A 19,410-nucleotide genomic window follows, 5' to 3' on the forward strand; every position below is an offset into this window, starting at 1 on the left:
AAGCGTTTCCGCGGGAATTCATCCCGTAGGGGTGGGACTTCCGGCCTCCTCCTTGTGGCGGCCATTTTGCTGCTCTCGGGCGTGCCGGGGCGGGACCGAAGTGACGGAACTGTCAAGGCTCAGGAGTCGTTGTCCCCACGGCGGAGAGGCGGGTCCGCGGCTCGGCGACGACGCCGCCCGAGCTGTCCCGCGGCGGGTGTCTGCTCCTCTTTCGCCGCTCTGGGCCCCGCTCCGCCCACAGAGTCCGATGGCGGCGGCCGCGCGCAGGGACCCGGCTCAGGTAAACGCGAGGCCCCCGGACCCTCCCCCACCCAGACTCCCGAGGCCCGAGCGCGGGGCACCTGCTCGCGTCCCTGCGGCCCAGGTCCGGTGTCCGGGCCGGGGAGGCGCTCGTGGGCGGGGCCCCGTGTCTGAGCGCCGGCGTGACGGGGTGCGGGAGCGGGCTGCAGGGGGCGCCGAGGGGGAGGATTCGGGGGTGTGGGGTCTGCCCTCAGGGATACAGGGTGTGCGGCGGGATCACGGGGGGACTGGCGAGCTGGGGTGTGGTACCTCCGTTCTGAGGGCGCTGGAGGGTCGTGAACCGAAGAGGGACACGGTCCGTGTTTGGGTGTGAATAGCTTTCCGAAAGCTTCTCAAGAGAGGGGTGAAAGGGGGTGATGAAGACAAGGAGGCCCCGGGAGTGCCGTTCTTGTCGAAGGTCACAGAGCTGGTAGGAGGACTGAGGCACCGAGGTTGGTCATCCCGAGGTCCCTGGGTTCCAGGGCCGGGCGGGATGCAGGGGAGGCCTGACCTGGTAGAGCCCAGCCCTGGTTGCCTTCACTCAACCACAAGTTCTGAAGGTTGTGAAAGCTCATATGGCACCTGCGCAAGTCCCTCACTGATCTTGACATCGCCAGTACGGTGTCCAGGATTGTGGTGTCTTGAGCCCCTTCCCTTGCTATTTTTCCAACGGCTGGGTGTGGGGTCCCTGAGGATACCCCAAGCCGAGGCTCTTGAGTGCAGGCCAAGGGTTACCTATAAGCAGGTGTGAGAAGCTATCCCAGAAATGGATATCAGAGTGTGCAAATGCTTGGACAGGTACGACCTGCGTCCATTCTCCCTGTCGGGAACAAAGCAGAGGGTCAAGGATCAGGCCTGTAATGTGGCTGTTGAGAATTTGGGCACCTCTTTTGGAGGCAATGAGAGGCTTGGATAAGAGGGGGAGGGGCTGGTCTTACCGAAGTCTTAATGGGCTCTTTCCGGTTGTAGAAAAGATAACAGACCTTGGGGGTAGGGGAGGAGGCAGGGAGCCCGGGAGGAAGCAGCTGCTGCAATCCAAATGAGTGCTGATGAACCAAAGCAATGGCCGTAGGGGTAGGTGAAAAGTTGGACTCTTCCATTTTTAAAAGAAGGGTAAAGTAGATTTTTTGATGTTGTAGGTGAGGGAGAGAAAAAAGTCCGGGATGACCCCAGGGATTTTGGTCCTAGCAGCTGAAGGGATGGAAGTTTCATCACCTGGGGTGGGGAGGTTGACGGTAGGTTAATTTTCTTTGGGAGTGCCAGGAGTTTCGTTTGGTCCTGTTACGAGTCCTGTTAGGAGATATTTCAGGGCACAGCTCGTGGAGACAGCAAGTGAGTAGCTGGATTTGCCGGTCTGGAGATTTGGGGAGGAGGTGCAGGATGAAGACATCCAGAAGTGGTGGCTGTTGTGTAGACCAGAGAGGAGCTGTGGACTATGTTTAGGTTGGGGAATGCAGGTCATTGTGACAGTGCCTTAGCTGGCCAAATAGAGGGAGGTGCATGATGAGGAGTGATTTTCTTGCTGTGCACCTGATCAGGGTTGCTGGGCACACAAACACGGGTGAAGAAGAGACGTGATGGTGGGGAACACATGGGAGAGAGGATGATCTGGCAGGTGATGAAGGCTCCTGTGGAGTGGAGGCCATGGAGGCACGGGAGTAATTGAGACAAGAGGACACCGAGGCCAGGCTCTTGCTTACTCACTATTGCAGTTTCGCGGGAATTTTGTGGTGAGCTTCGGTGGGGTTTGTGGTGTTCAGTCTTGATGGTGCATAGGTCTGGGGCAGACTTTCAAAAGCGGTGGCTATCGGACCAGGATGGAACTGTGGGTCACACTTTAGGAAGTGTGTAATGTAGGTTATAGTGGTAATGCTGTTGGCTGGTCAGAAAGACTAGGGTGCATGCTGAGAGGTGCTTCTCTTGCTTAGCTCCTGGTTGACATCCTAAGTATGAGAAACACAGGCGATAGGGAGAAATGATGGTGTGAATGGTGTGGGAGAGAGGATGATCAGGGAGGCTAAAGCTTCCATGGCACAAGTGGCTGCAAGATGGCTTCAGAGGAGTAATTGAGGCAAGATGACACTGAAGGCAGGGCTCCTGCTAATTCACCACTGTATGGATTCACCAGAATTTTGGGGGGGCTTTGATGGGGTCTGGGGTGTTCGGGTCTTGCTGGTGGATAAGATCCGGTAAATGTAGTCCTTTGTGAGAGTCATCATGCCTGGCTGGGGTTTTAAGGAAGGTTGAGTGGAGAGGTGGGGAGTTGTGACCAGTGAGACGACAGCAAGTCCAGCACGGAAGTGGAAGTGGGCCATAGCCATCGAATGCATATGTGCTTCTGGGCGGCTGACACTGAAGCAAAGATCAGAGGCACAGAGGAGGACTTCAAAGCAGAATTCAGGGCTTTGCCCAAAGTAGAGCTTGTGGGAGTGCAGCTCTAGGGACTGGAGATGTGAGAGAGGAGAGTCTGCAGAGCAGTGTGCACATCAAGAGGAAGTGTGTGCTCAGGGCCACAGGGCCCTGGTATTGGAGGCTGAAGGGTACAGCATGAGCCCACATTTCAGTGTGTCTTGGGAGTCTCAAAATGGAGGCCCTAGGGAATTGTATGGTTGGGACCCTACAGGCCAGGATGAATTTGGATGACATCTCTGTCTCCCTGCCTGATGTTGCTGAGGGCTGAACTCAGTGAATAAAGAGACCCTGAGGATGGGGGGGGGGGGGGAGGGAGGGGCAGTGCTAGTGGCACATAGGCCTGGAATTCTTGGAGTGGGGAGCTCTGGAGGAGGAGGAGTGTGGGGTAGATGTATGGTGAGATGGATTGTGGGATCTCAGAATGTTCATGGTTTCATTTGTCCCTATCGTAACAGGATAGTGTGTCCTTTGAGGATGTTGCTGTGTACTTCTCCTGGGAGGAGTGGAGGCTCCTTGATGAGGCTCAGAGATGCCTGTACCACGATGTGATGCTGGAGAACTTTGCACTTGTATCCTCACTGGGTAAGGCCCTCCCCCTCCCCAGTGGCCTGAACTAGGTCCTGTTCTCCCCCAACCCATCCCTTCTCAGTCTCTCTTACATGTGGACCATGGGCACTGTGGGTTCTCAGCTTTCTGGGTAGTTGCCATGTCGATAGGGCTGGTTTGTTTGCACTGCCCTCTTCTCCCCGCCCCTGCAGCCTCAGTACCTGCTATACTAAAACCCTCATAGGGAAGGATTCAAAGTTAGTCGATTTTTAGTGACCGTAATGGATTCCACCATGCTTGCTCTCTTCGTTTGGGCCAGTGAGTACAGATCCATGTCACTTCTGTATCCCAGGGGTTTTGTTTGTTTAAAGTTAGCTCTACAGCCTTGGGTCTTGAACTTAGAATTCTGAGATCAAGAATTGCATGCTCTACTAAGTAAGCCAGCCAGGCTCCCCTGTTTCCCAGGTTTTGATCCCTTCTTTTAGCTGACATGTCTTACTGTCTCCTTGTGCTGGGTTTGCAGACATTGTCAGACTACTTAGCTGAATCACAGGCCACTTTTCAACAGACTCCTGCAAGGTTTGTACTTTAGGTGTATTTTCTTTTTCCCCTCAGCCTTCTGGAGATACAAATTTATATATATTCAAGTGTACACTGTAGTGATTTGATATATGTATACACTGTGATATAATTTCCACAATTGAAGTTAATTAAATATCCATTCTTATAAAATTATTACATTATTTTTCTGTATGAATGCCTAAGATCTACTTTTAGTACTTTCAGTAAATTTCAAGTATACAGCATCATTATTAACTGCAGTCACCATGCTGTATGTTACATTTTCAGAACTTTTCATCTTATTACTGAACGTTTGTACCATTTGACCAACATCGCCCTATTTCCTCCACACCCCAGCTTCTGGCATTCTATAGGCATACCTTGGAGGTATTGTTGGTTTGGCTCCAGACCACTGCAGTGTAGAAACATCACAATAAAGCAAGTCAGATGAATTTTTTGTTTTCCTGGTGCACGTAAGTTATGTTTGCATTATTGCAGCCTATTAAGTCTGTCATAGCATGGTGTCTCAAAAACAATGTAGCTGATTTAAAAATAGTTCGCTGCTGTCATCTGAAATTGCAGCCAGTCATGTTTTTGTTGGTGAAGGGTCTTGTCTTGATGTTCATGGCTGCTGACTGCCCAGAGTGGTTTGTAAGGTGAGTGGCTGTGGCAGTTTCGTAAAATAAGACAACAACAAAGCTTGCTGCATTGGTTCACTCTTCTGTTCATGAGTGATTTCTCTATAGCATGCGATACTGTTTAATAGCATTTTACCCACAGTGGAACTTCTTTCAGAACTGGAGTCAGTCCTCTCAAACCCTTTTGCTGCTTTATCAGCTAAGCATATGTAATATTCTAAATTCTTTGTTGTCGTTTCCACAGTCTTAACATCTTCACCAGGAGTAGATTTCATCTCTTTGATTTTTTTTTTAATTTTTAATGTTTATTTATCCTTGAGAGACAGAGACACAGAGCATGAACAGGAGAGGGGCAGAGAGAGAGAGGGAGACACAGAATCGGAAGCAAGCTTCAGGCTCTGAGCTGTCAGCACAGAGCATGACATGGGGCTCAAACCCACGAACCCTGAGATCATGACCTGAGCTGTAGTCAGATGCTAAACCGACTGAGCCACCCAGGTGCCCCTGTTTGAATTTATTTTATTTTATTTTGAGAGAGAATGAATGCATGTGTGGGGGAAGGCAGAGAGAGAGAGAGAGAGAGAGAGAGGGAGAGAAAGAATCCCAGGTAGGCTCTGCTCTATCAATGCAGAGCCCATGAACTGTGAGATCATGACCTGAGCTGAAATCAAGAGTCGGATGCTCACCTGAGCCACCCAGGTGGCCATGTTTTGAATTTTTAAAAATTTTAATTCCAGGATAGTTAAATACAGTGTTTTTATATTTTCTAAATTTTGTTTTTATATTTTCTAAATTTTGGATTCCATCTCAGTAAACTACTTTCTTTGTTCATCCATATAAAGCAACTCCTCATCCATTCCATTCAAGTTTTATCATGAGCTTGTAGCAATTCATTCATATCTTCTAGCCCCACCTCCAGTTCTGTTGTCATTCCCACCACATCTGCAGTTACTTTCTCCAAGGAAGTCTTGAACCCTTCAAAGTCATGGTGAATCCTTTCCAGAAGGTTTCTATTTACTTTGCCCAGATCCATCAGAAAAATCACTGTTGCAGCTCTGTCTGGTTTTACAGGATGGTATTTCTTAAAAATAATGCTTGAATATCAAAATTATTCCTTGATCCATAGGCTACAGAATGGATGTTGTGTTAGCAGGCATGAGACATTAGCTCATTGTACATCTCCATCAGAGCTCACGGGTGCTTTGTCACTAAGCAGTGATATTTTAAAAGAAAGCACTACGTCTCAACAGTGGGCTTAAAATATTCAGTAAGCCATATTATAAACAGATGTGCTGTCATCCAGACTTTGCTGTTCTATTTATAGCGCGGGCAGAGTAGAATTCCTAAGGGCCCTGGGCTTTTCAGAATGATACGTGAGCCTTGGCCCTAACAAGCTTGACTTTTCCAGCTATGAAAATGCTAGATGGCCATCTTGCAGTCGAAGGCCGCTCGGTCTGCATTTGGAAAACCCGTGGTTCAGTGTCACCACCTTCACGAACGATCTCCGCTAGGGCTACCAGAGCACTTATGCAGCTTCTGCGTCAGCACCTGCTGCCCCACCTGGTCCTTTGCGGTTAGGAGACGGCTTCTTTCCTTCAGTGTCACGAGCCAACCTCTGCTAACTTCAAACTTGTGTTCAGCAGCTTCCTCACCTCCCCTGGCCTTCATAGAAAGGAGAGAGTTAGGGCCTTGCTCTGGATTAGGCTTTGGCTTAAGGGAATGTTGTGACTGCTTTGAGCTTCTGTCCAGAGCACTAAAACTTTCTCTGTATCCGTAGTAAGGCTGTTGTGTGTTCTTATCATTTGTGTGTTCGCTGGAGTAACACTTTTTTTTTAAATAATTTATCCTAATTAAAAATATAACGTTTATTTATTTTTGAGACAGAGAGAGACAGAGCATGAACGGGGGAGGGTCAGAAAGACAGGGAGACAGAGAATCTGAAACAGGCTCCAGGCTCTGAGCTGTCAGCACAGAGCCCAATGCTGAGCTTGAACTTACAGACCGTGAGATCATGACCTGAGCCGAAGTTGGACGCTTAACCAACTGAGCCACCCAGGTGCCCTATCCTAATTTAAAAAAAAAAAAAAAAAAAAAAAAAAAAAAAAAAAAAATATATATATATATATATATATATATATATATTTATTTTTGAGAGAGAGATAATGTGAGTGGGGGAGGGGCAGAGAGAGAGGGAGACACAGACTCTGAAGGAGGCTTCAGGCTCTGAGCTGTCAGCACAGAGCTGGATGCGGGGCTCGAGCTCACAAACCTCGAGATCGTGACCTGAACCGAAGTAGGATGCTTAACCGACTGAGCCACCCGGGTACCCCTGGAGTAGCACTTTTATAAATGCTTGTTTATTTTATTTTGAGAGAGAGAGAGAGAGAGAGAGAGAGCAAGCATGTGGAGGAGAGGCAGAGAGAGAAGGAGAGAGAATCCCAAGCAGGTTCTGCACTGTCAGCACAGAGCTCGACTCGGGGCTCGATCTTATGAACCATGAGATCATGACCTGAGCGAAAATCAAGAGTAAGATGCTTAATTAACCATGAGCCACCCAGGGGCCCCTGCATGTTTTGTTTTGTTTTGTTTAATTCCAGTACCATAATATTTTGATTACTATTGTTTTCTGGTATAGTTTGAAATTACAAATGTGATTCCTCTAACTTTGATCTTTGTGATCAAGATTTCTCTGACTGTTTGACGTCATTTGTGGTTCGAATTTTAGGATTCTGGTTCTGTTTCTGGTAAAAAATCCCACTGGAATTTTGGTAGAGTGTAGTGAATTTTAGGTTGCTTTATGTAGTAGAAATATTTTAATAGTGATTCTTTCAGTCCACAAACATGGGATATCTTTCCATTTATTTGTGTCTTCAGTTTCTCTCATTAATGTCTTACAGTTTTCATTGTACATATCTTTCATCTGTTTGGCTAAATGTATTCCTAAGTATTTTATTTCTTAAATGCTATTGTAAATGGAATTGATTTCTTAATTTCTTTCGAGATATTTCATTGTTAGTAATGGGCATATCTGATTTTTGTATGTAGATTTCTTATCCTGTAAATTTACGGAGTTTATTTATTCATTTTGACAGTTTTTTGGTGGACTTTTTGTGGTTTGCTTTATACAAGATCTATGTCATCTACAAACAGTTTTACTTCTTTTCTGATTTGGATGCCTTTTTCATCTCTGATTGTTCCAGGTAGGACTTCCAGTACAATTTTGAATAGCAGTTATGAGAGTGGACATCCTTGTCTCATTCCTGATCATAGAGTAAAAGTTTTTACCTTTTCACTGTAGAATGTGCTTTTAGCTGTGGGCTTATATGTGGCCTTTGTGTATTGTGGTGTATGTCTTCTTTACCTAATTTTGGGGAGTTTTATCATAAAAGGATTCTGAATTTTGTGAAATGCTTTTTTTTTTTTTTAATATTTGTTCATGTGATCATATGAGTTTTGGCCTTCACTCTTTTATAAGATAGAACACATTTACCAATTTACTTATGAGGAACCACCCTTGTATCCCAGGGATAAATATCACTTGGTCACAGTTTATGATTCTTTTCATATACTGTTGAATTTGGTTTGCTAGGATTTTATTGAGCTTTTTTACATCTATGTTCATTAGAGATGTTGGCCTGTAATTTTGTTTTCTTGTAAGGTGCTTTGGTGTCCTAATTCTAGTCTTCTAAAATGAATTTGAAAATGATCCCTTCCTCTTCAAATTTTTGGAAGAACTTGAGAGTTTAATCCTTCACTCAGGTACCACCTCACGCCAGTCAGAGTGGCTACAATGAACAAATCAGGAGACTAGATGGTGACGAGGATGTGGAGAAACAGGAACCCTCTTGCACTGTTGGTGGGAATGCAAACTGGTACAGCCACTCTGGAAAACAGTGTGGAGGTTCCTCAAAAAATTAAAAATAGATCTACCCAATGACCCAGCAATAGCACTGCTACGAATTTACCCAAGGGATACAGGAGTGCTGATGCATAGGGGCACTTGTACCCCAATGTTTATAGCAGCACTTTCAACAGTAGCCAAATTATGGAAAAAGCCTAAATGTCCATCAACTGATGAATGGATAAAGAAATTGTGGTCTATATACACAATGGAACTACGTGGCAATGAGAAAGAATGAAATATGGCCTTTTGTAGCAACGTGAATGGAACTGGAGAGTGTTGTGCTAAGTGAAATAAGTCATACAGAGAAAGACAGATGCCTTATGTTTTCACTCTTATGTGGATCCTGAGAAACTTAACAGAAGACCATGTGGGAGGGGAAGGAAAAAAAAAAAGGTTAGAGAGGGAGGGAGCCAAAACATAAGAGACTCTTAAAAACTGAGAACTAACTGAGGGTTGATGGGGGGTGGGAGGGTGGGTGATGGGTATTGAGGAGGGCACCTGTTGGGATGAGCACTGGGTGTTGTATGGAAACCAATTTGACAATAAATTTCATATTAAAAAAAAAAGATGTTGATAGAAATCTTGTGGTCATGACCTTTTCTTTGTTGGGAGATATTTGATTTCTGAATCAATTTCCTTGTCATTTGGATTTTATGTCTTACAATTCAGTGTTGGTAGGTTGTATGTTTGTAGGACTTTATTCTATGTTATCTAATATGTTGGTGTATATCGTTCATAGTAGTGTTTTATGATCCTTTGTGTTTCTGTGCTCTCGCTTGCAATTTCTCCTCTTATATTTCTGCATTAATTTATTTGAGTCTTGCCTTTGTTCTAAGTCTAGCTAAAGGTTTTTCAAGTTTCTGCTCAGAAAACCAGCTCTTAGTATTGTTTATCTTTTTATTTTTCTAGTTTCTATTTTATTTTTGGTCTGATCTTTGTGTTTTCCTTTGTTTCTCTAACTTTGGTCTTAGTTTGTTATTTTTCTAGTTTCTTAAGGTGTAAAGTTAGGTTGTTTCTTGGAGATCTTTTCTTTTCTTTTTTTAAGAGCCGGCATTTATTGCTCTAAACTTTTTTCTTAGAACTGACTTTTCACATTCTATATAGGTATTTTTATGTATGTATGTATGTATGTATGTATGTATGTATTTATTTATTTATTTATTAATGTTTGTTTATTTTTAAGAGAGAGAGTGTGAGTGGGGCAGTGGCAGAGGGGGACAGAGCACCTGAAGCAGGCTCTATGCTGACAGCAGAGAGCCCAATGTGGGGCTTGAACTCACAAGCTGCGAGATCATGACCTGAGCGGAAGGAAGACACTTCAACTGAGCCACCCAGGTGCTCTCCATATAGATACTTCTAAATGTTTATTTTTATCTTAGCGTGAGCAGGGGGAGGGGCAGAGACAGAGGGGGACAGACGTTCAGAAGCAGGCTCTGTGCTAACAGCATCAGACTCAATGCAGAGTTTGAACTCATGAACTGTGAGATCGTGACCTGAACCGAAGTGGGACACTCAACTGACTGAGCCACCCAGGCACCCCTCACATTCCATAGATTTTGTTTCCACTTTTGTTTTTCTTAAGATACTTTTTTATTTTGCTTTTGGTTTATCCTTTGGCCAACTGATTGGATAGGCATGTGTTGTTTAATGTCCACATATTTGAATTGTTAAGTTTCCTCATGTTACTGATTTCTAGTTTCATCCATTGTTAGGAAAAGGTACTTGACAGAATTTCAGTCTTCTGAAATTTGTTAAGACTTGTTTGACATGTGATTTATCTTAGAGAATATTCTGTGTCACTTGAGAGTGTGTATGCTGCTATAGTGAAATGGAATGTTCTATATATGTCTTTTCCATCCATTTGGACGAGAATGTTCAATTCAGATATATTCTTATTAGTATTTTTTGTCTGGATATCTGCCTGTTGTTGAAAGGGGGATATTGATAATTAATATCTGATTGCTGTCTTTTCTGTCTTCAGATCTAGTTGAATTTGCTTAATACTTAAATTAGATGCTTTGTGTGATGCATATATACATAAAATTCGTGCATTCTCTTTATGATTTCATTCCTTTATCATTATGTAATGACCTTCTTTGTCTCTTGACAGTTGTTAACTTAAAGTCTGTTGTATCTCCTATAAGTATAGCTACCCCTATTCTGTTTTGGTTTCTATTTGTGTGGACTATCTTTCTCAATTCCTTCACTTTCAGCTTCTGTGTGTCCTTAAGGCTGAAGTTACTCTAGTGTTGGCAGCATATAGTTGGGTCATGTTTTGTTTTCAGTTCAGCCACTCTGTCTTTTGATTGGAGAATTCTATTAGGACCTACTGTTGCCATGTTAATTATCGTCTCAGAGTGTTGTAGTATCTTTCTTCTTCATCTTTTGCTGTCTTCCTTGGTGATCTGATGATTTCCCGTGGTCTTATGCTTCCATTCCTTTCTCTTTTGTATCTCCTATAGGTTTTTGCTTTGTGGTTACCATGAGGCTTACATAAATAATCTCGGGGCAGCTGGGTGGCTCAAGTCTGAGCATCTGACTCTTGATTCACATCGTGATCTCATGGTTTGTGGGTTTGTGCCCCGCATTAAGATTCACACTGACAGCACAGAACCTGATTGGGATTCTCTTTCTGTCCCTCCCCCCACTCACATGTGCGCGCTCTCTCTTTCTCTCTCTTAATAAATAAACTTAACGAAAAAAAGAATGCCTCATCAAGAATGATGAGATAAAGTGAGGTGAATGATATAGGCATTGTGACATAGCATTAGGCTACTAGAGACCCTCTGAACTGTTATAATGAAGGAGGATCATTTACTTTTGCAGCTTTTTTTAAAAGTTTATTTATTTTGAGAGATAGCATAAATGGGGAAGGGCAGATAGAAGGAGAGACAGAATCCCAAGCAGGCTCCGTACTGTCAGCACAGAATCCAATGCAGGGCTTAAACTCACAAACTGTGAGATCATGACCTGAGCCGAGATGAAGAGACGCTTAACTGACTGCACTACCTAGGTGCCCCCGTTTGCTTTTGGACCATGGTTGACCATGGGTAAGTGAAACCATGGAAAGTGAAATGGATGAGGGACTCCTGTATTTTGACTATGACTATATAATTGCATTTACCAGTGTATTCTATATTTTCATGTTACTAATTAGCATACTTTCATTTCAGCTTGAAGAACTGTTGTAGCATCTTCTGTAGGGTACATCAAGTGGTGATGAACTCCCTTAGCTTCTGTTTGTCTGGGAAAGCAGTTCTCCTTTATTTCTGAATGACAACTTTGCTAGTAAAGTATTTTTGGTTTGCAGTTTCTTTGTTTCAGCATTTATAGAACACACCATGCCACTCTCCTAGTATTCAGTGTTACAGCTAAGAACACTACTCATACCCTAATGGAGGTTGGGGGGGGGTTCCCTTGTGTGAGTTCTCTTCCCACAGCTTTCAAATTCTCTGTCATTATATTTCGATTTTTATTATATAGTTGACTTTTTTTTTTTTTTTTTTTTTTAAGAGCGAGAAGGCACAAGTGAGCAAGGGGCAGAGAGAAAGAGAGAATCCCACGAGGGGCATAGAGAGAGAGGGAGAGAGAATTGGGGCTCACCTGGGGTTCATGCTCACCTGAAGCAGGGCTCCAGCTCACCCGATACGGGACTTGAACTCACAAACTGAGATCATGACTTGAGCCTTCTCAACCGAAGCCAACCAGGTGCCCCATATATTTGACCTTTGAACAACACAGGGGTTAGGGGCGCTAACCCCCATGCAGCCAAAAATGCATGTATAACTTTTGACTTCTCCCAGAACTTAGTTACTATTAGCCTACTCTTCACCAAAGCCTTACTAATAACATAAATTAACTCATATTTTGTACATTATACATCTACTGTATTCTTACATTAAAGTAAGCCAGAGAAAAGAATATGCTAAAATCATAAGGAAGAGTAAATACATTTATAGTATTTTACTGTATTTACTGGAAAAAGTCTGCTTATAAATTAATCCACACAGTTCGAACCCATGTTGTTCTTAAGGGTCACTGTAATGTGTCGTCTTTTTTTCTTTTTTCTTTTTTTTTTTTTAAAGATTTTATTTTTAAGTAATCTCTGTATCCAACATGTGTCTTGAACTCATGACCCCAAGATCAAGAGTCTCATGCTTTTCTGACTGAGCCAACCAGGTGCCCCTGTAATGTGTCTTGGTAAAGTCCTCTTTGGTTTGAATCTTTTTGGGGACTTATGAGCATCATATACCTGTATGTTCATGTCTGTCCCCAGATCTGGGAAGTTTTCGTCCATTATTTTATAATCTGTGACTGTTTAAATCAGATTTCTGTCCCTTTCTGTCTGTCTGTCTGTCTTCTCCTTCAGGACCACCATAATGCAAATATTGTTTTATGATGTATAATCCACATAGACTTTCCTTGTTCAATTTTTTTGTTGTCTTCTAATTTGAATAATTTCAAAAGTATCTTCAGTTTCAGATTTTCTTTTTTTTTTTTTCTTTTCAGATTCATTCTTTTGATTGATCAGGTTGGCTGCTGATTCTCTCTTCTGTATTTTTTTGTTGGTTTCATTCATTGTATTCTTCACCTTAACTTTTTTTATTATTAAATTTAAATTCCAGTATAGTTAACATACAGTGTTATATTTGTTTCAGCTGTACAATATAGTATGCCATAATTTGTTTGGTTCTTTTTTATATTTTTGTATCTGTCGAAAATCTTTTGTAATTGTTTCCCTTATTTCATTAAATTGTATTTTCTTGTAGCTCAGTGAACTCCCTTAAGACAATTATTTTGAATTCTTTGACAGTTCATAGATCTGCATTTTGTTAGGGTGATGGATAAATTACTGTGTTCCTTTGGGGGTGTTCTGTTTCCTTGATTTTTTTGTGTTTCTTGTAGCCTTGCATTGATGTCTGTACATTTCATGGAGTAGTCACTTCTAGACTTTACAGAAAGATTTTAGTGGGGAAGATCTTTACCTGTGTGTGGCAGTTCCCACTACAAGATGGCCAAGAGGCTTAGTGTTTGCAGCTCTGTCATCTGAGATCAATGTTAGAAAGATTGCAGGAGTCCTCAATAGCTAAGGCTCTGTGTGTCCACAATAGTAGAGAAACACTTTCTCCCACAGGAAGTATTTTGGCCATGGGGTTCCCATCTTGATGCCCAGTCCAGCTCTTGGGTGTCTTCGTGGTGGTGGTAGCATTGGTGTCTGATATGCAGGCATCTGTGGAGCAGGTACAGGTCTGGTTTCTAGGGTGTGAACTGACACAGAGCATTAGCAGTTCTAGGGTCCCAGATGCCAAATAGTCTGCAGCAGTGTTGAGTGTGCTATGTGAGATGCGGTTGGACACTGAGCATTGATGGAACCTGTGACAGGAGCATGGGTACATTTAGACAGTGTCTCTGGGTTTTGAGGAGCTGGCTAGCCCACAGTGGCCATGGCTTTGGTACTTGAGGCTTGGGCACTCAGGTGACAGCCATGGAGTCAGGTTATGGAATATGGGCAACCACGGAGCAGTTGCATCTCTTGGGTCCAGGGTGTGTGCGGGTTTGATGTGAGTGCCAGCTCTGCTCCCGGGGTGGAGCAGTAGCTCCTTTTTTGGCAGAGGGGGCAGCTCAGTTATTATTCCCTGGCAGGTCCCCATGGTGTCAGCTGTCGGTCATGTTAGTGCAGAAGCTGCCAGGGTCTTCTGCACAGCAGACATCTGGGGTCCATGTCTACAAACACCTGGACACTTCTGCTGTGTAACCTGTGATAGTCCACAGCGGTAGTGGGACTTGTTGAGGTTCGCAGCAGTGGCTGCTGGGGTCCCCTGTAGAGCAGGCCACTGCAGAATGCAGTGGCATCACCCCTTTGGCTGACACATATAGTGCCCACCCTTATTTTCTGTCTCTCCAGGTGTCTTCACTAAGCCAGTGTCCCCATCGATCCTTTTTGTGGTTATTCTCCTTTTTGTGTGCTCCCTTGTGTTGCTGTTGTGTCTTAATTGGACTCTTTTTTAATATTTTTTTAATGTGTTAGAGAAAGCAAGAAGGGGAAGGGCAGAGAGAGAGGTAGAGAGAGAATCCCCTGCAGGCTCCATGCTGTCAGTGCAGAGCCCAACGTGGGGCTCAGTCCCATGAACTGTGAGATCATGACCTGAGCTGAAATCAGGAGTCGGATGCTTAACCAACTGAGCCACCCAGGTGCCCCTCTTGTTAAAAATGTTTTAAAATTTTCATTTAAGTCTAAGGTTGTTAACATGTAGTGTAATAATGGTTTCAAGAGTAGAATTTAGTGATTTATCACTTACATATAACAGTGCTCATCCCAACAAGCATCCTCCTTAATGCCCATCACCCATTTAGTCCACCCTTCGCCCACCTCTCCTCCAGCAACCCTCAGTTTGTTCTTTGTATTTAAGAGTCTCCCTCTCTGTTTTTATCTTATTTATTTTTCCTTCCCTTCCCCTATGTTCATCTGTTTTGTTTCTCAAATTCCACATATGAATGAAATCACAGAATATTTGTCTTTCTCTGACTTATTTCACTTAGCATAATATACTCTAGTTCCATCCACATTATTGCAAATGGCAAGATTGCATTCCTTTTGATCACTGAGTAATATTCCTCTGTGTGTGTGTGTGTGTGTGTGTGTGTGTGTGTGTACACATGTATGTACGTACGTACACATGCCACATCATCTTTCATTAGTCGAAGGACATTGGGTTCTTTCCATAATTTGGATATTGTTGATAGCCAGCCGCCCCTCTTAATTGGACTCCTAAGCCTGCTAAGGTCAAAGGCTGGTTTCCTCTGCTGTCATGCTGACATCATCTACCTTGCTCTTTTTTCTAGGCCTCTTGTGTGCTGGACAGCCCTGGGACAGGGCTGGCTATTCATTTGTCCTGTTTTTCCCTTAGGACTTGTATCATCCATGTCCCGTGTAGTTGCTCAGGGCTTACAGAAAAGAGTCCTTGCGTATTACAGGATGGACATGACTCCAGATGTGGCAAGGTGGACTCAGCGGGGGAAGGGATGGGCTGGTCCTGGTGAATGGCTGGAGAGAGTGTGCCATCAGGGATGTGCTCAGGTTACACCAGAAACCTGTCTTTATTCACCCCCACTTTTCATGTCATTTCCACTGGCCGCACTGCATTACTACCTTTTTCTTCTCTGGTTTGACACTTTGCCAATTTCTTGGTTCTTCTCATCGTTTCTACTATGACTTTCAGTGCAGTGATGATCATCACCTCTCTGTTTCCTCATCTCACCCATTTCTCTCAGCGTTCTTTCTGTGTGCTCCAGCATTAGCCATGAGATATTCACGTGTCCTTACAATGACATGGAACAGCAGCTAATCTGTTGCAGCTGGATTTTAGTGGGCTTGGATGCATGCTTCTACTCAGCATCTCATCAGCAGTGGCAAAGGTCCTGCCAATAACCGTTGGCAGAGAAACGAGTTGTAGTCTTCATCTCTCTTCCTTGTCTCATATGCTGTCTTTTGTTTCCTTCCCTGGTGGGTTATCCACCAGTCTGTGACCTTAGGATCCCAGTAATGCACAACTGAATTCCAGCTCCTGTGTCTGGAAAAGCATCCCATAAACTTGTGCCTACACGAGACAGGTGCATATGCGTGACGGGCTTACCCCTCACTGTAGTCACCACGTATTTCATGAGAGTTTCTTTGCGTTCAGGTTGCTGCTGTGGAGCAGAGGATGCGGAGGCACCCCTTGAACAGAGCGTTTCTGTAGGTGTGTCACAGGCCGGCACGCCCAAGGCAGCTCTGTCTTCCCGGAAGACCCACCCCTGTGACATGTGCGGTCCGGTCTTGAGAGACGTTTTCCGCTTGGCTGAGCACCAGGGAAAGCCAAGCAGCCAGAAACTGTTGAGGTGTGGGGCATGCGCACAACGATTTTACTTCAGCGTAAACTTTCAGCAGCAGCCGGAGCAGCACACTGGAGAGAAACCATTCAGAAGCAGCGTGGACAGGACCTCTTTTGTGAAGAGCTGTGGATTCCATGATTCAGGAAAGCCCTTTACCTGTGGAGAGATTGAGAAAGACTTCCTGCCTGGCTCGGGGCATCTGCCACAAGGGGCCATTCATACTGGAGAAAAGCTAAACACAATCAGCCAGTGCAGGGCAACTATACAGAGCAGGAAAAGTCATTACACCTGGGGAGAATGCAAGAAAGCCTTCGGTCCCAAACACACGCTTTCTCAGGACCAGTGTTTTGTGTGCAGTGAATGTGGGAAAACATTCAGGTACAAATCGTCATTTGTTATCCACCAGAGATTGCATACTGGAAAAAGGCATCACGAGTTTGATGAATGTGGAAAATCCCTTCGGCAAAGCTCAGCCCTCAGTCAACATGGAAAGACTCACTCTGGATCCAGGCAATACAAGTGCAGCAAATGTGGGAAATCTTTAAGCCACAAATCCGTTCTCATTCATCCCCAGCGATGGCACGGTGGAGAAAACACTTATATGTGTGGTGAATGTGCAAAATCTTTTAGTCAGAGCTCAGTGTTGATTCCATGTAGAGTTCAAACTGGAGAAAGGCCTTATAAGTGTGGTGACTGTGCAAAATCTTTTACCTCTATCTCTGCCCTAAGTTATCATCAGAGATCTCACACAGGGGAAAGGCCCTATGAGTGCAGTGAATGTGGGAAGTCTTTTATCTCTAGGTCTGACCTCCGTTATCATCAGAGAGTTCATTCTGGAGAAAGGCCTTATGAATGCAGTGAATGTGGGAAATCCTTTATCACTCGTACTGCTCTCCGTTATCATCACAGGGTTCACACTGGGGAGAGGCCTTATGAGTGCAGTGAATGTGGCAAGTCCTTTACCCGAAGAAATAACCTCATTATACACCTAAGAGTTCACTCAGGTGAAAGACCTTATGAGTGTAGTGAATGTGGGAAATCTTTTACCTTTAGTTCCAGCCTTCGTTATCACCACAGAGTTCACACTGGAGAAAGACCTTATGAGTGTAGTGAATGTGGGAAATCTTTTAACAATAGGTGGACACTCATTCGACACCGGAGAATTCACACAGGAGAAAAGCCGTATGTGTGCAATAAATGTGGGAAATCTTTTACCTGTAGCTCCACCCTCCAGTATCATCATCGAGGTCACCTTGGAGAGAGGCCTTATGAGTGCAGTGAATGTGGGAGATCTTTTACTACTAGCTCTGCCCTCCGTTATCACCAGAGAGTTCACACTGGAGAAAGGCCTTATGAGTGTAACGAATGTGGGAAATCTTTTATTTCTAGATCTGACCTCCATTATCATCATAGAGTTCATTCTGGAGAAAGGCCTTATGAGTGTAGTGAATGTGGGAAATCCTTTATCCGAAGAAATAACCTTATTTTACATCAGAGAGTTCACACAGGAGAAAGGCCTTACAAGTGTAGTGAATGTGGGAAATCTTTTAATAATAGATGGACCCTGATTCAACACCAGAGAGTTCACACAGGAGAAAAACCGTATGTGTGCAATGAATGTGGGAAATCTTTTACCTGTAGCTCCACACTTTGTTACCATCAAAGAGTTCATGAAGGTAAAAGGCCATATGAGTGCAGTGAATGTGGGAAATCTTTTACCTCCAGTTCTACCCTCCGTTACCATCAGAGAGTTCACACAGGAGAGAGGCCTTACAAGTGCAGTGAATGTGGGAAATCTTTTACCTTTAGTGCCAGCCTTCGTTATCATCACAGAGTGCACAGTGGAGAAAGACCTTATGAGTGCAGTGAATGTGGGAAATCCTTTAAGGATAGATCACAATTCAATAAACACCGGAGAACTCACACGGGAGAAAGGCCTTATGAGTGCAGTGAATGTGGGAAGACTTTTAGCCAAAAATCTTCCCTGTCAATACACCAGAGAATTCATAATAGTGAACGGTCTTATGAGTGTAGTGCTTGTGGGAAATCCTTTACATCTATCTCTGGCCTTGGTTATCATCATAGAGTTCATAGAGGAGAAAAGCCTTATCAGTGCAGTGAATGTGGGAAATCTTTTACCAACAGCTCCATACTGATTCGACACCAGAGAGTTCACACAGGAGAAAGACCTTATGTGTGCAGTGAATGTGGGAAGTCTTTTACCAGTAGCGCTACCCTCTCTTACCATCAGAGAGTTCATGCAGGGAAAAGGCCTTACGAATGCAGTGAATGTGGGAAGTCTTTTACTTCCAGTTCCACTCTTCGTTATCATCAGAGAGTTCATGCAGGAGACAGGCCTTATGGGTGTAGTGAATGTGGGAAATCTTTTATCTCTAGCTCCAAGCTACGTTATCATCAGAGAGTTCACACTGGAGAAAGGCCTTATGAGTGCAGTGAATGTGGAAAATCCTTCAGGGATAGTTCCCAATTCAGTCAACACCGGAGAGGTCACACTGGAGAAAGGCCTTATGAGTGCAGTGAATGTGGGAAATTTTTTACACGAAAATCTACACTCTCTCAACATCAGAGAGTTCACGCTAGAGAAAGGCCTTAGGTGTGCAGGGAATGTTCAATTTCCTATCCACTTAACAACTCTGGAGGGAGCTTTGAGGAGTCCTCTATCTGGACTGAATCTCAGACATCTAAACATGCTCAGTGGGGGGGCGCCTGGGTGGCTCAGTTGGTTAAGCGGCCGACTTCGGCTCAGGTCATGATCTCGCGGTCCGTGAGTTCGAGCCCCGCGTCGGGCTCTGTGCTGACCACTCAGAGCCTGGAGCCTGTTTCAGATTCTGTGTCCCCCTCTCTCTCTGACCCTCCCCCGTTCATGCTCTGTCTCTCTCTGTCTCAAAAATAAATAAACGTTAAAAAAAAAAAAATTTAAAAAAAAAAAATAAATAAACATGCTCAGTGGGGAGATCCCTTGTAAGTTTCATTGACATGGTAAGCTTGTGTAAATATGTTGCACTTTCCATAATGTTCAGGGCTCTTTCCAGATTTAGGTCACAGCTAGAACTTGTGCCCAAAGCCTGTTCTCCTCTGCCGCCTGGCAGGTCCCCAAGGTGTGCATTAGTTCACCACCACAGTGTGTTCAGGGAGGCTGACCTTTGTTCTCTCATGAATTGGAGCAAATTAGGAGTA

At 44.1% G+C, this 19,410-nt stretch overlaps 1 protein-coding gene across 1 annotated transcript; it reads left to right on the forward strand.

The window, feature by feature from the left end:
• Nucleotides 1–124: 124 nt before the first annotated feature.
• Nucleotides 125–18,976, forward strand: LOC124522765 (zinc finger protein 418-like). Its single transcript, XM_047094357.1, has 3 exons — nucleotides 125–280; nucleotides 3,147–3,273; nucleotides 16,023–18,976. Exons 1-3 carry the CDS (start codon nucleotides 248–250, stop codon nucleotides 18,824–18,826), a joined length of 2,964 nt encoding a protein of 987 aa, XP_046950313.1. The 5' UTR covers nucleotides 125–247; the 3' UTR covers nucleotides 18,827–18,976.
• The last annotated feature ends 434 nt before the right edge of the window (nucleotides 18,977–19,410 follow it).

This window comes from Lynx rufus, unplaced genomic scaffold (assembly GCF_022079265.1).
Source record: "Lynx rufus isolate CCGP_SWC_20201006 ecotype Redwood Valley unplaced genomic scaffold, mLynRuf1.p SCAF_39, whole genome shotgun sequence".
NCBI lineage: Eukaryota > Metazoa > Chordata > Mammalia > Carnivora > Felidae > Lynx > Lynx rufus.